The following is a 14,440-nucleotide window of genomic DNA, read 5'->3' as shown; positions in this document are numbered from 1 at the left end:
CAGGAGAAATTGCACTACAACTTTTGTGGTCTAATTTCTCCTGTTACCCTTGTGAAAATAAGAATTTGTGGGCGAAAAGATCATTTTTGTGTAAACAAAAGCGATTTTTTATTTTCACGGCTCTACGTTATAAACTTCTGTGAAGCACTTGGGGGTTCAAAGTGCTCATCACACATCTAGATAAGTTCCTTAAGGGGTCTAGTTTCCAAAATGGTGTCACTTGTGGGGGGTTTCCACTGTTTAGGCACATCAGGGGCTCTCTAAATGTGACATGGCGTCCAATCTCAATTCCAGCCAATTCTGCATTGAAAAAGTCAAACGGCGCTCCTTCACTTCTAAATTCTGCGGTGCGCCCAAAAAGTGGTTTGCCCCCACACATGGGGTATTGGCGTATTCAGGAGAAATTGCATAACAAAATTTATGGTTACATTTCTGTTTTTACACTTGTGAAAATAAAAAAAATGGTTCTGAATTAAGATGTTTGCAAAAAAAAGTTAAATGTTCATTTTTTCCTTCCACATTGTTTCAGTTCCTGTGAAGCACGTAAAGGGTTAATAAACTTCTTGAATGTGGTTTTGAGAACCTTGAGGGGTGTAGTTTTTAGAATGGTGTCACACTTGGGTATTTTCTATCATATAGACCCCTCAAAATGACTTCAAATGTGATGTGGTCCCTAAAAAAAAACGGTGTTGTAAAAATGAGAAATTGCTGGTCAATTTTAACCCTTATAACTCCCTAACAAAAAAAAAATTTTGTTTCCAAAATTGTGCTGATGTAAAGTAGACATGTGGGAAATGTTATTTATTAACTATTTTTCATGACATATCTCTCTGATTTAAGGGCATAAAAATACAAAGTTTGAAAATTGCAAAATTTTAAATTTTTTTGCCATATTTCCGTTTTTTTCATAAATAATCGCAAGTAATATCGAAGAAATGTTACCACTAACATGAAGTACAATATGTCACGAAAAAACAATCTCAGAATCAGCGGGATCCGTTGAAGCGTTCCAGAGTTATAACCTCATAAAGTGACAGTGGTCAGAATTGCAAAAATTGGCTCGGTCATTAAGTACCAAATTGGCTCTGTCACTGAGGGGTTAAACTTAGGAGAGGAAACCTTCATAGGAATATGACGAGAAGATAACCAAACCAGATCCCCAACACGAAGTCGGGGACCCACACGGTGTCTGCGATTAGCGAAACGTTGAGCCTTCTCCTGGGACAAGGTCAAATTGTCCACTACATGAGTCCAAATCTGCTGCAACCTGTCCACCACAGTGTCCACACCAGGACAGTCCGAAGACTCAACCTGTCCTGAAGAGAAACGAGGATGGAACCCAGAATTGCAGAAAAATGGCGAAACCAAGGTAGCCGAGCTGGCCCGATTATTAAGGGCGAACTCAGCCAAAGGCAAAAAGGACACCCAGTCATCCTGATCGGCAGAAACAAAGCATCTCAGATATATTTCCAAGGTCTGATTGGTTTGTTCGGTCTGACCATTAGTCTGAGGATGGAAAGCCGAGGAAAAAGACAAGTCAATGCCCATCCTACCACAAAAGGCTCGCCAAAACCTCGAAACAAACTGGGAACCTCTGTCAGAAACGATATTCTCCGGAATGCCATGTAAACGAACCACATGCTGGAAGAACAATGGCACCAAATCAGAGGAGGAAGGCAATTTAGACAAGGGTACCAGATGGACCATCTTAGAAAAGCGATCACAGACCACCCAAATGACTGACATCTTTTGAGAAACGGGAAGATCTGAAATAAAATCCATAGAGACATGTGTCCAAGGCCTCTTCGGGACCGGCAAGGGCAAAAGCAACCCACTGGCACGAGAACAGCAGGGCTTAGCCCGAGCACAAATCCCACAGGACTGCACCAAAGTACGCACATCCCGCGACAGAGACGGCCACCAAAAGGATCTAGCCACTAACTCTCTGGTACCAAAGATTCCAGGATGACCAGCCAACACAGAACAATGAACCTCAGAGATAACTTTATTGGTCCACCTATCAGGGACAAACAGTCTCTCCGCTGGACAACGATCAGGTTTATTAGCCTGAAATTTTTGCAGCACCCGCCGCAAATCAGGGGAGATGGCAGACACAATTACTCCTTCCTTGAGGATACCCGCCGGCTCAGACAAACCCGGAGAGTCGGGCACAAAACTCCTAGACAGAGCATCCGCCTTCACATTTTTAGAGCCCGGAAGGTACGAAATCACAAAGTCAAAACGGGCAAAAAACAGCGACCAACGAGCCTGTCTAGGATTCAAACGCTTAGCAGACTCGAGATAAGTCAAGTTCTCATGATCAGTCAATACCACCACGCGATGCTTAGCTCCTTCAAGCCAATGACGCCACTCCTCGAATGCCCACTTCATGGCCAGCAACTCTCGGTTGCCCACATCATAATTTCGCTCAGCAGGCGAAAACTTCCTGGAAAAAAAAGCGCATGGTTTCATCACTGAGCAATCAGAACCTCTCTGCGACAAAACAGCCCCTGCTCCAATCTCAGAAGCATCAACCTCGACCTGGAACGGAAGAGAAACATCTGGCTGACACAACACAGGGGCAGAAGAAAAACGACGCTTCAACTCTTGAAAAGCTTCCACAGCAGCAGAAGACCAATTGACCACATCAGCACCCTTCTTGGTTAAATCGGTCAATGGTTTGGCAATACTAGAAAAATTGCAGATGAAGCGACGATAAAAATTAGCAAAGCCCAGGAACTTTTGCAGACTTTTCAGAGATGTCGGCTGAGTCCAATCATGGATGGCTTGGACCTTAACAGGATCCATCTCGATAGTAGAAGGGGAAAAGATGAACCCCAAAAATGAAACCTTCTGCACACCAAAGAGACACTTTGATCCCTTCACAAACAAAGAATTAGCACGCAGGACCTGAAAAACCGTTCTGACCTGCTTCACATGAGACTCCCAATCATCCGAGAAGATCAAAATGTCATCCAAGTACACAATCAGGAATTTATCCAGGTACTCTCGGAAGATGTCATGCATAAAGGACTGAAACACTGATGGAGCATTGGCAAGTCCGAATGGCATCACTAGATACTCAAAATGACCCTCGGGCATATTAAATGCAGTTTTCCATTCATCGCCTCGCCTGATTCACACCAGATTATACGCACCACGAAGATCTATCTTGGTGAACCAACTAGCCCCCTTAATCCGAGCAAACAAATCAGATAACAATGGCAAGGGGTACTGAAATTTAACCGTGATCTTATTTAGAAGGCGGTAATCTATACAAGGTCTCAGCGAACCATCCTTCTTGGCTACAAAAAAGAACCCTGCTCCTAATGGTGACGATGATGGGCGAATATGCCCCTTCTCCAGGGATTCCTTCACATAACTGCGCATAGCGGCGTGCTCAGGCACGGATAAATTAAACAGTCGACCTTTTGGGAATTTACTACCAGGAATCAAATTGATAACACAATCACAATCCCTATGCGGAGGTAGGGCTCATCAAATACATCCCGGTAATCAGACAAGAACTCTGGAACCTCAGAAGGGGTGGATGACGAAATTGACAGAAATGGAACATCACCATGTACCCCCTGACAACCCCAGCTGGACACTGACATGGATTTCCAATCTAATACTGGATTATGGGCTTGTAGCCATGGCAACCCCAACACGACCACATCATGCAGATTATGCAACACCAGAAAGCGAAAAACCTCCTGATGTGCAGGAGCCATGCACATGGTCAGCTGGGTCCAGTATTGAGGCTAATTCTTGGCCAAAGACGTGGCATCAATTCCTCTCAATGGAATAGGACACTGCAAGGGCTCCAAGAGAAACCCACAACGCTTAGCATACTCCAAGTCCATCAAATTCAGGGCAGCGCCTGAATCCACAAATGCCATGACAGAATACGATGACAAAGAGCAGATCAAGGTAACGGACAGAAGAAATTTTGACTGTACCGTACCAATGGTGGCAGACCTAGCGAATTGCTTAGTGCGCTTAGGACAATCAGAGATAGCATGAGTGGAATCACCACAGTAGAAACACAGCCCATTCAGACGTCTGTGTTCTTGTCGTTTAACTCTGGTCAAAGTCCTATCGCACTGCATAGGCTCAGGTTTAAGCTCAGGTAATACCGCCAAATGGTGCACAGATTTACGCTCACGCAAGTGTCGACCGATCTGAATGGCCAAAGACATAGACTCATTCAAACCAGGGCTTCAGAGAGACCCTTTCTGAACATAGCTGCCAGCGCAGATTCATTCCATTGAGTGAGCACTGACCACTTTCTAAATTTCTGACAATATACCTCTATCTCATCCTGACCCTGACAAAGAGCCAGCAAATTCTTTTCTGCCTGATCCACTGAATTAGGCTCATCGTACAGCAATCCGAGCGCCAGGAAAAACGAATCGATATTACTTAATGCAGGATCTCCTGGCGCAAGAGAAAATGCCCAGTCCTGAGGTTCGCAGCGCAAAAAACAAATAATAATCAAAACCTGTTGAACTGGATCACCAGAGGAGAGAGGTTTCAAGGCCAGAAATAGCTTACAATTATTTTTGAAACTCAGAAACTTAGTTCTATCTCCAAAAAACAAATCAGGAATAGGAATTCTTGGTTCTAACATAGATTTCTGATCAATAGTGTCTTTAATCTTTTGTACTCTTGCCGAGAGCTGATCCACAAATGAAGACAGACTTCTAATGTCCACCGCTACACCTGTGTCCTGAACCACCCAAATGTCTAGGGGAAAAAAAAGGCAAAACACAGTGCAAAGAAAAAAAATGGTCTCAGAACTTCTTTTTTCCCTCTATTGAGAATCATTAGTATTTTTGGCTTCCTGTACTGTTATGAGAGGCAATTCAGTACCACAATGGACATAGCAGTCAGAGCACATACAGTGATCTGACAATAACCCAAAATCATAGAACGAGCTCTGAGACGTGGGAACTCTGCAGACCGCAATCCCTAATCCTCTCCAAACAACACTAGAGGCAACCGTGGATTGCGCCTAACTCTGCCTATGCAACTCGGCACAGCCTGAGAAACTAACTAGCCTGAAGATAGAAAATAAGCCTACCTTGCCTCAGAGAAATACCCCAAAGGAAAAGGCAGCCCCCCACATATAATGACTGAGTTAAGATGAAAAGACAAACGTAGAGATTAAATAGATTCAGCAAAGTGAGGCCCGACTTTCTTAACAGAGCGAGGATAGGAAATATAACTTTGCGGTCTACACAAAACCCTAAAGAAAACCACGCAAAGGGGGCAAAAAGACCCTCCGTACCAAACTAACGGCACGGAGGTACACCCTTTGCGTCCCAGAGCTTCCAGCAACAAATTAGACAAGCTGGACAGAAAAAATAGCAAACAAATAGCAAAGAAGAACTTAGCTATGCAGAGCAGCAGGCCACAGGAATGATCCAGGGAAAAACAAGTCCAACACTGGAACATTGACAGGAAGCCAGGATCAAAGCATTAGGTGGAGTTAAGTAGAGAAGCACCTAACGACCTCACCAGATCACCTGAGGGAGGAAACTCAGAAACCGCAGTACCACTTTCCTCCACAAACGGAAGCTCCCAGAGAGAATCAGCCGAAGTACCACTTGTGACCACAGGAGGGAGCTCTGCCACAGAATTCACAACAGATGTGCTTATCTGTTAAAATTCCACCAGCGGCACTAAAAACCTGCTCTGACAGATCGCTAGCAGCAGCGCAGGCCAGGACCTCCAAGGCGTAGAGAGCCAGTTCATGCCACGTATCCAGCTTGGATACCCAATAATTAAAAGGCACAGAGGAATCACCAAGGACATTTGTACGATCTGCAAGGTACTCCCTCAACATCTTCCCAAACATTGCACTTCTTGTGACACCACCCCTTGCCTCTGTGCCGGCACAATGGGAGGGTCTGAGAAAACTGTCCCAGAACTTTGCCATCATTCCTTTTTCTGAGCTGGATTGTACTTCTGTCTCTCTCTCTCTTGGACTCCTTGGTTGTACAACAATCTCTGACGTCTGCTGCCAGCGTTCTCACATGGGAATTTTCTAATTAATTCCACTACAAGGGCCCTCTGGTACTGCAACATTTTAGTACACCTCTCTGCCTCTGGCAGCAGAGATTGAAAGTTCTCCTTGTAGTGTGGGTCTAGAAGTGTCACCAACCAGTAATGAGTGTCACCAAAAATTTTTATAATGCGAGAGTCACGTGAAGCGCAGCCCTACATACAGTCAGCCATGCATGCCAGACTGCTAACAGGCAAGATTTTTGTGTCCTCAGCAACAGGATGACTGACCACGCTGTCCTCCTCCCTGTCCTTGTGAAATCCCAAGAAACAATGAAAACCCTATATTAAGGGTCACCAATCTAACCCAAGAAGAGGTGCGAAACCGGCTAAATAAGATTAAAATAGATAAATCTCCGGGTCCGGATGGCATACACCCACGAGTACTAAGAGAACTAAGTAATGTAATAGATAAACCATTATTTCTTATTTTTAGTGACTCTATAGCGACAGGGTCTGTTCCGCAGGACTGGCGCATAGCAAATGTGGTGCCAATATTCAAAAAGGGCTCTAAAAGTGAACCTGGAAATTATAGGCCAGTAAGTCTAACCTCTATTGTTGGTAAAATATTTGAAGGGTTTCTGAGGGATGTTATTCTGGATTATCTCAATGAGAATAACTGTTTAACTCCATATCAGCATGGGTTTATGAGAAATCGCTCCTGTCAAACCAATCTAATCAGTTTTTATGAAGAGGTAAGCTATAGGCTGGACCACGGTGAGTCATTGGACGTGGTATATCTCGATTTTTCCAAAGCGTTTGATACCGTGCCGCACAAGAGGTTGGTACACAAAATGAGAATGCTTGGTCTGGGGGAACATGTGTGTAAATGGGTTAGTAACTGGCTTAGTGATAGAAAGCAGAGGGTGGTTATAAATGGTATAGTCTCTAACTGGGTCGCTGTGACCAGTGGGGTACCGCAGGGGTCAGTATTGGGACCTGTTCTCTTCAACATATTCATTAATGATCTGGTAAAAGGTTTACACAGTAAAATATCGATATTTGCAGATGATACAAAACTATGTAAAGCAGTTAATACAAGAGAAGATAGTATTCTGCTACAGATGGATCTGGATAAGTTGGAAACTTGGGCTGAAAGGTGGCAGATGAGGTTTAACAATGATAAATGTAAGGTTATACACATGGGAAGAGGGAATCAATATCACCATTACACACTGAACGGGAAACCACTGGGTAAATCTGACAGGGAGAAGGACTTGGGGATCCTAGTTAATGATAAACTTACCTGGAGCAGCCAGTGCCAGGCAGCAGCTGCCAAGGCAAACAGGATCATGGGGTGCATTAAAAGAGGTCTGGATACACATGATGAGAGCATTATACTGCCTCTGTACAAATCCCTAGTTAGACCGCACATGGAGTACTGTGTCCAGTTTTGGGCACCGGTGCTCAGGAAGGATATAATGGAACTAGAGAGAGTACAAAGGAGGGCAACAAAATTAATAAAGGGGATGGGAGAACTACAATACCCAGATAGATTAGCGAAATTAGGATTATTTAGTCTAGAAAAAAGACGACTGAGGGGCGATCTAATAACCATGTATAAGTATATAAGGGGACAATACAAATATCTCGCTGAGGATCTGTTTATACCAAGGAAGGTGACGGGCACAAGGGGGCATTCTTTGCGTCTGGAGGAGAGAAGGTTTTTCCACCAACATAGAAGAGGATTCTTTACTGTTAGGGCAGTGAGAATCTGGAATTGCTTGCCTGAGGAGGTGGTGATGGCGAACTCAGTCGAGGGGTTCAAGAGAGGCCTGGATGTCTTCCTGGAGCAGAACAATATTGTATCATACAATTATTAGGTTCTGTAGAAGGACGTAGATCTGGGTATTTATTATGATGGAATATAGGCTGAACTGGATGGACAAATGTCTTTTTTCGGCCTTACTAACTATGTTACTATGTTACTATGTCCTCAGGCCATCCCCGCTGAACAGACGGTATGACAGCTGTGCTTGTAGTACCGTCTATAGGGCATGAAAGTAGCTCCTGTTCTTCCTCCTCCTCCTCATTGCCTACCAATCCACGTTGGTATGACATGAGGCTGGGCTGAGTGTAATCCCCCTGTATGGTTCCTTGGTCCATGTCCTCGTGCTCTGCCTGCAATGCATCCTCTTTAATTGTGACCAGAGAGGTTTTCAGAATGCTTAGAAGCGGGATGGTGACGCTAATTATGGCATCATCACCACTCTTCAGCTTGGTGCAGTCCTCAAAGTTTTGTAGGATGGTACATATGTCTGACATCCATGTCTACTCCTGAGGTCTTATGTGTGGAGTCTGAACTGAATTTCGAGGGCCTTGTTGATGTTTGTAATCAACAACTGCCCTCTTCTGCTCACAAATCCTTTCCAACATATGCAGTGTAGAGTTCCAATTTGTGGGGACATCACACACCACTCGGTGAGCCATTAGCTGAAAACGCTGCTGAAGCACAGCAAGGGCGGCTGAAGCTGAAGCTGACTTTTAAAAATGGGCAGACAGACGGCGTACTTTCACTAGCAGATCCAGCTTTTCAGAAAATGTTGAACCACGAGGTTAAGCACATGGGCCAGGCAAGGTACGTGTGTGAGCTCACCTTGCCTCAGAGCCACCACCAGGTTCCCGCCATTGTCACACACGACCATGCCTGTCTGTAGGATCAGCGGTGTCATCGAAATATCTGACTGCTTTCAGCGCTGTCCACAACTCTTCTGCATTGTGCGATTTGTCACCTATGCAGATAAGCTTCAGCACAGCCTGTTGCTGCTTGGCTGAGGCAGTGCTGCAATGATTCCAGCTTCTGACTGATGTGTTGATTTCAGAGATGGAGGCTGAAGAGGAGGACGAGGAGGTGCATGAGCTGTAGACTGTGGGTGTAAACTGATTGACTGCAGTCCAGTGCACAAGACAACAGGTACAGGCAGGGTCCGGCCGCTTTGAAGCAAATCCAGAGTCCCCTTTACCAGGTGGAGATCAAAGCCTTCCTCCAAGTGTGGTGGTGTTGTAGTCTATTACTGCCTAAGACGTCAAATAAGGTCCTCACAGTTCCTCTCTGTCCTTCATAAAGGTTAGGACACAACCCATTTGACAGGTGAACTGGGCCTTTTTACAGGGTCTCTATCATGACCCGGGCCCTATATTTATCACTGTGTCTCCTGGGTATCAATGCGGACAGGTGATGTACAATCCAGCTGTCCTGCCGGTCTCAGCTTTGCCACTATAGAGTTCAGCACAGCCACAGTCTTCCGGAATCTGTACTAGCCAGGGAGGTAGCCACTTCTCAGCTCTGCTCCACTGGTGTTATACTCCTGCGCTTTCTCCCTCCTGCAATCTTCCTACCATCTGTTCTTTCTTTCTGTTTCCTTCTTCCTCCAGGAGCTGTAGTACTTTGGACTACACGGCCCCTTCCGACTTTCTGACACTCACTGCATGTCCGCTAGTTATGTGTCGTTGTGAACGATCTGACACAAAGAGCCGGCTCCCTGCTGTGAACAATGGGAGCCGGCACGCCAGTGAGAGCCACAAAAATCCCTGAAAAGCTTTCATTGTGCATAAAATCCCGAACTTCGGCAGGCGTAACCCCACCCACCTGAGCAAAACTCCACCCACTCGTCTATTTCATTGGTTCCTAGCAAGTGGGTGGAGTTTCTGTGGTAGGTGGTCGTGGTTTCGGGCGCCTGAACACACATGCAATGGGGATCCATTTAGGATCCAAAAAGAGCCGTTTTGTGAGCCGAAAGAGCCGACTCCTTTTGGTAAGCAGAGCCAGGAGAGCTTGATTACCAAAAATAGCCGGACTGCCCATCACTACAGTGTCCGCTCTCTTCATGTCCTCTGACACTCTGCACTGTCTGCTGTCTGGGACAAACTAACTACTTTCCCTCCAAAACCAGAATATATCAAGGGGAGTTCACCCTAAATCCGGGTACAGAGCTCCCCCTTCTGGCCTGGAGTGTGAACATGTTGTACGCAGTATTTACCTGGTGAAAGATATCCTTCATCGCTTCCAAGCGTGACATCACTCTCCCCAAGAGGAAAGCAATGTCACTGTGACGACCAGGACCCTGGGGCATCACACTAGAGCTCTGGAAACTCCCTCTAATATCACTGAGGGCTCAGGGGAAGAGAAAGTATCACAGACTTGGAAGGTAATTGAGGTTAATGCAGGGCCGGCGTCAGCACCCGGCACAGCGGGCAAATGCCACAAGACACAAGCATCTTCTCACTCAGTCAGTGCAGCCAGGCAGGCACACATAGGGGTTAACAGAAGGCAGCCAGTGTGACTGTTTGTGGGCGGAGAGGGTACGTTCTCTGCTCTGGCCCCTGGCTGGCTGCAGTGCTGAGCTGAACTTATCAGGAAGATTCCAGAGGAGCTCTGTCCTACCAGAGTGCAAAGGTATCCAGCAATAATTGCAGTTGGTCCTGTGGCTCAGTCTGCTGCCTAAAAATGTGGGTGATGTCTGGAGGAGCAGCTGGTGGGGTGCAGCCTGCAGCCACCCAGCTCTCCCAGAACCCCAGAATACATGCATGCTGCACCAAACCTGCACCAGTGGGGTAGGAAGAAGCTTAACCCCTTCCCATCTGTATGAAGGTTATTGCTAAACCTTAAAGATAACAATCTGACCCGCATAAATGGGGTTAACCAGATGCCAGGAGGAAGGGGAGCTGCTGCCATGGATAAAACTGAGCTGTGGGCTGTAGGTTGGGGCCCCGTGGCCCCAGGCTGGTGACTGGAGGGACTCTGCCCAGTGCTGGCATGTGGGTGATTTCTGCTCCGGAGTCTCAGCTTCTCTCCTCCACATCACACTGTGCAGTCACAGCAACATTGGTTGTCTCTGTCCAGGTCCCAGCAGCTGCCACTGTTCCCACCAAGGACATGGCATCACTTAACCCTTCCCCTGCAGCCACCGGCAACAAATCCACATTATTCCTTGATTAAATCAGGTTCCAACCCAATAGAGGAGCAGACATTTCCTGCTGCCATTAGGGTCCGGGAGGGGGTGACATTGGCTGCCCTGCTACTCTGTAGTGGGGGGTGACAAGTGTAACATGGGGTAACGATGAAGGAGAAATGCACAGGATAATAGTGAGCGTGACAGAGGGCAGTGTATGGTATGGAGCAGTTGGGGTGGGCTGCAGGATCCCCCCATACTGTACATGATTGCTCGGGACAGGGAGGCGTTTAATGAGCTTCTAATGACGGGGCACTAATTGGGTCATTAGGGTTTGTGGAAAGGATTCAGCATCAGGTCCCTCATTAATGCCCGAGCGATGTTACTTTGTAGCACAGATCTGTTAGGGCAGCAAAACCAAACAACGTTGTTTATGTATAAAAGTCTTTGTTTCATAGAAAAACTCAAAACAGAAAAGATTTTCTGATACAACAACGCCCTGCTCACGACACTGCACAGCACCTCTCCTGTATATATACACTGCACAGCACCTTTCCCCCTGTATATATACACTGCACAGCACCTTTCCTCCTGTATGTATACATTGCACAGCACCTCTCCTGTATATATACACTGCACAGCACCTTTCCTCCTGTATATATACACTGCACAGTACCACTCCTCCTGTCCTGTATATATACACTGAAGAATTTACAATAGCTGTCACTCATGTAAGAAGTGAAATCTGGCATTGTACTATACATTTCTCTGCCGTATCTGTGCATCATAAATCGAGTATGTGTTAACGGGGGGGGGGGGGCACTGAGACTCTTTCGCCCGGGGCCCTCAAAAACCTGGAGCCGGCCCTGGGTTAATGTACCGTGGGGCACAAGAAAGCGCCGAGATCCGAGATCCGCACCTCCAGAGATCTGCAGGATCCAATCACTTAGTGGGGGAATTATACTTTCTGCAGGAGACTTCTGCCAAATGTTACCTGATCTTAAGAAGCAACACCAGCAAATGAGCTGAATGGCTGAACTGTGCACACAGGACCTGTGATGAGGTCACAGGAGGGGAGGAGTCAGGGTCACATGATCAGGGGTCTCAGTGTATGCAGGACTCTGCTGTGCTGGTTGTCATGGTGCTGGATGAGGGGAAGTTAATGTGTGGGGTCAGGAGGGGTTTACAGTGTGGATGTAGCGGAGCCGCGTGTGTACGAGGTGTACGGAGTGGAGCCATGTGTACGAGGTGTACGGAGCGGAGCCATGTGTACGAGGTGTGCGGGGTGGAGCCGTGTGCATGAGGTGTGCGGAGCGGAGCCCTGTGTGTACAAGGTGTATGGAGCAGAGCCGTGTGTGTGTACAAGGTGTACGGAGCAGAGCCGTGTGTGTGTACAAGGTGTACGGAGCGGAGCCTTGTGTACGAGGTGTGCGGAGAAGAGCCATGTGTATTTGAGGTGTACGGAGCAGAGCCGTGTGTGTGTACAAGGTGTACGGAGCTGAGCCGTGTGTACGAAGCAGAGTCGTATGTTTACAACGTGTACAGAGTGGAGATGCTCATGTACGAGCTGTATGGAGCGGAGCCGCTTGTGTACGGAACGGAGCCGCACGTGTATGAGATGTACGGAGCGGAGCCGTGTGTGTGCAAGGTGTATGGAGCGGAGCCATGTGTGTACAAGATGTACAGAGAGAAGTTGTGTGTGTACGAAGTGTACGCAGCAGAGAGGCGTGTGTTCTGACTCATGGATATGTAGAACGTAGTGGTGCCTGGATAGACCTTTCTTTTTAGGCGCTTCCGTATTCACCTGTACTCACGTTCATACCGATTAATCAGACAGCTTAACTCAGCCACGATCTCATGTAGGAAGACTCCAGGAAAAGAGAGTTGCTTTAACTGAAATTCTTGTATTATGATGAAAGTAGCAGGTAAAAAGGAATATTCAACAGAGGACATGTAGTAGGATGCATACAGATGGAGGAATGATGACAAAATGGAGAATAAGGGCGGGAACAACATACATCACAGGACTACAGTGAGAGAGTTGGGCCAAAATACAGGGAAAGGCAAACTTCTGCCTAGAAAGAAGGAACGAACACAAGCAATGCAAACATTGAATGATTTCCTAAGTCGTGAGACATGACACTCCCCGTCTGAAGTCCTTGGATTTCACGATGTCCGTAATTCTTCGAAGTCGTTCGAAGCTGAAAAAGAAAAATAAGAGGAAAGATAACATGCATGCAATAATAAACATCAAAGATTTTAAAGTCCAAACTCGTTGTGTCGACCCGTAGATCACACCGAAAGATAAGTCCAAATATATTAAACCCATCTTCAGATTGGGGAAGCCGCAAACATGCCAACTCTTCCACCAACCCAGAATCCAATGGGAATGTTAACAGTTCAATCCAATGGAAAATGTAAATATTCAATAAACTGGGAGACGAGGAGGAATGCTCCCCGCCGTGAGCAACGTCCAGGAGCATGTTCAGTTCATGTGATGTCCTCCTTTCGTAGAAGCAGCACGAGTTCAGTGACCGGGCGGAAGAAGGTTCGGGTAGAGCCCCCTTTTGTCACCTTAACTTCTACCTTACGAGTCTTTCCATCCTCACTGGGTAGGACCTTGGCGATAAGTCCCATTGGCCAGTCATTACGATGAGCCTCTTTGTCCTTTAAGAGAACGAGGTCTCCTTCTTGGAGATTGGGACTGGGCGTCTGCCATTTGTGACGGTTTTGAAGCAAGTGCAAATATTCGGTCTTCCAGCGATGCCAAAACACGTTAGCCAGATGTTGTACTTACCTCCACTGACGTTTGTAAATGTCCTTGTTATTGAAATTCCCAGGCGGAACTGTAGCAGCTCCAGTCTTCTGTGTAAGAAGTGCAGCTGGAGTAAGGATCGTTGGAGCATCGGGGTCGGATGATACTGGAACCAAAGGTCTAGCATTTATTATGGCTGACACTTGGAAGGTGAAGGTGTCCCGTTTGATATCCCACAGTAGACCAAGGCTGCTCTGTGTTGCAAGAACATCAGAACCCAAGTCGAGGTCTTTTAGGTTTGTGGCATGGTCTTCAGATGGAAACGCGTTCATTACCTCTTGACTGTTAGAGATAATCTTGTGGAGTCTGAGGTTTGATGTGGATAGAATTTCCTGTGTCCTGGAGAGTAAGTCAATTGCATCTTCACTTGTGGGCAAGGACTTGAGCCCATCGTCCACGTAGAAGTTCTCCTCTACAAATTGCCGAGCATCGGATCCGTATTCTCTCTCACCTTCCTGGGCTGTCCGTCTCAGACCATAGATCGCCACAGCAGGTGAGGGACTGTTGCCGAAGACATGGACCTTCATCCGGTAGTCTATGACCTGATTGTTGACATTGTTGTCTTTGTGCCATAGGAACCTAAGATAGTTTCTGTTGTCTTCTTTCACGATGAAGCAATGAAACATCTGCTGAATGTCGGCCATTATGGCGACAGGTTCTTGTC

General features: G+C 46.6%; 1 protein-coding gene across 2 annotated transcripts in view; it reads right to left on the bottom strand.

The window, feature by feature from the left end:
• LOC138666955 (oocyte zinc finger protein XlCOF22-like) overlaps positions 1 to 14,190 on the bottom strand; it is a 52,228-nt gene extending 38,038 nt beyond the window's left edge. The window contains exon 1 of one of the 2 annotated variants that reach the window (XM_069755160.1): positions 12,766 to 14,190. In XM_069755160.1, the coding sequence (XP_069611261.1) occupies positions 12,766 to 12,781 (16 nt within the window). In that variant the 5' untranslated portion in view covers positions 12,782 to 14,190. The remainder of the gene's footprint in view (positions 1 to 12,765) is intronic. The other variant, XM_069755161.1, reaches the window with a different exon arrangement.
• Positions 14,191 to 14,440: the final 250 nt, after the last annotated feature.

Source organism: Ranitomeya imitator, chromosome 2 (genome assembly GCF_032444005.1).
Source record: "Ranitomeya imitator isolate aRanImi1 chromosome 2, aRanImi1.pri, whole genome shotgun sequence".
NCBI lineage: Eukaryota > Metazoa > Chordata > Amphibia > Anura > Dendrobatidae > Ranitomeya > Ranitomeya imitator.
Note: the sequence above shows the minus strand (reverse complement) of the source record. Positions and strands in the feature narration are given on the sequence as shown.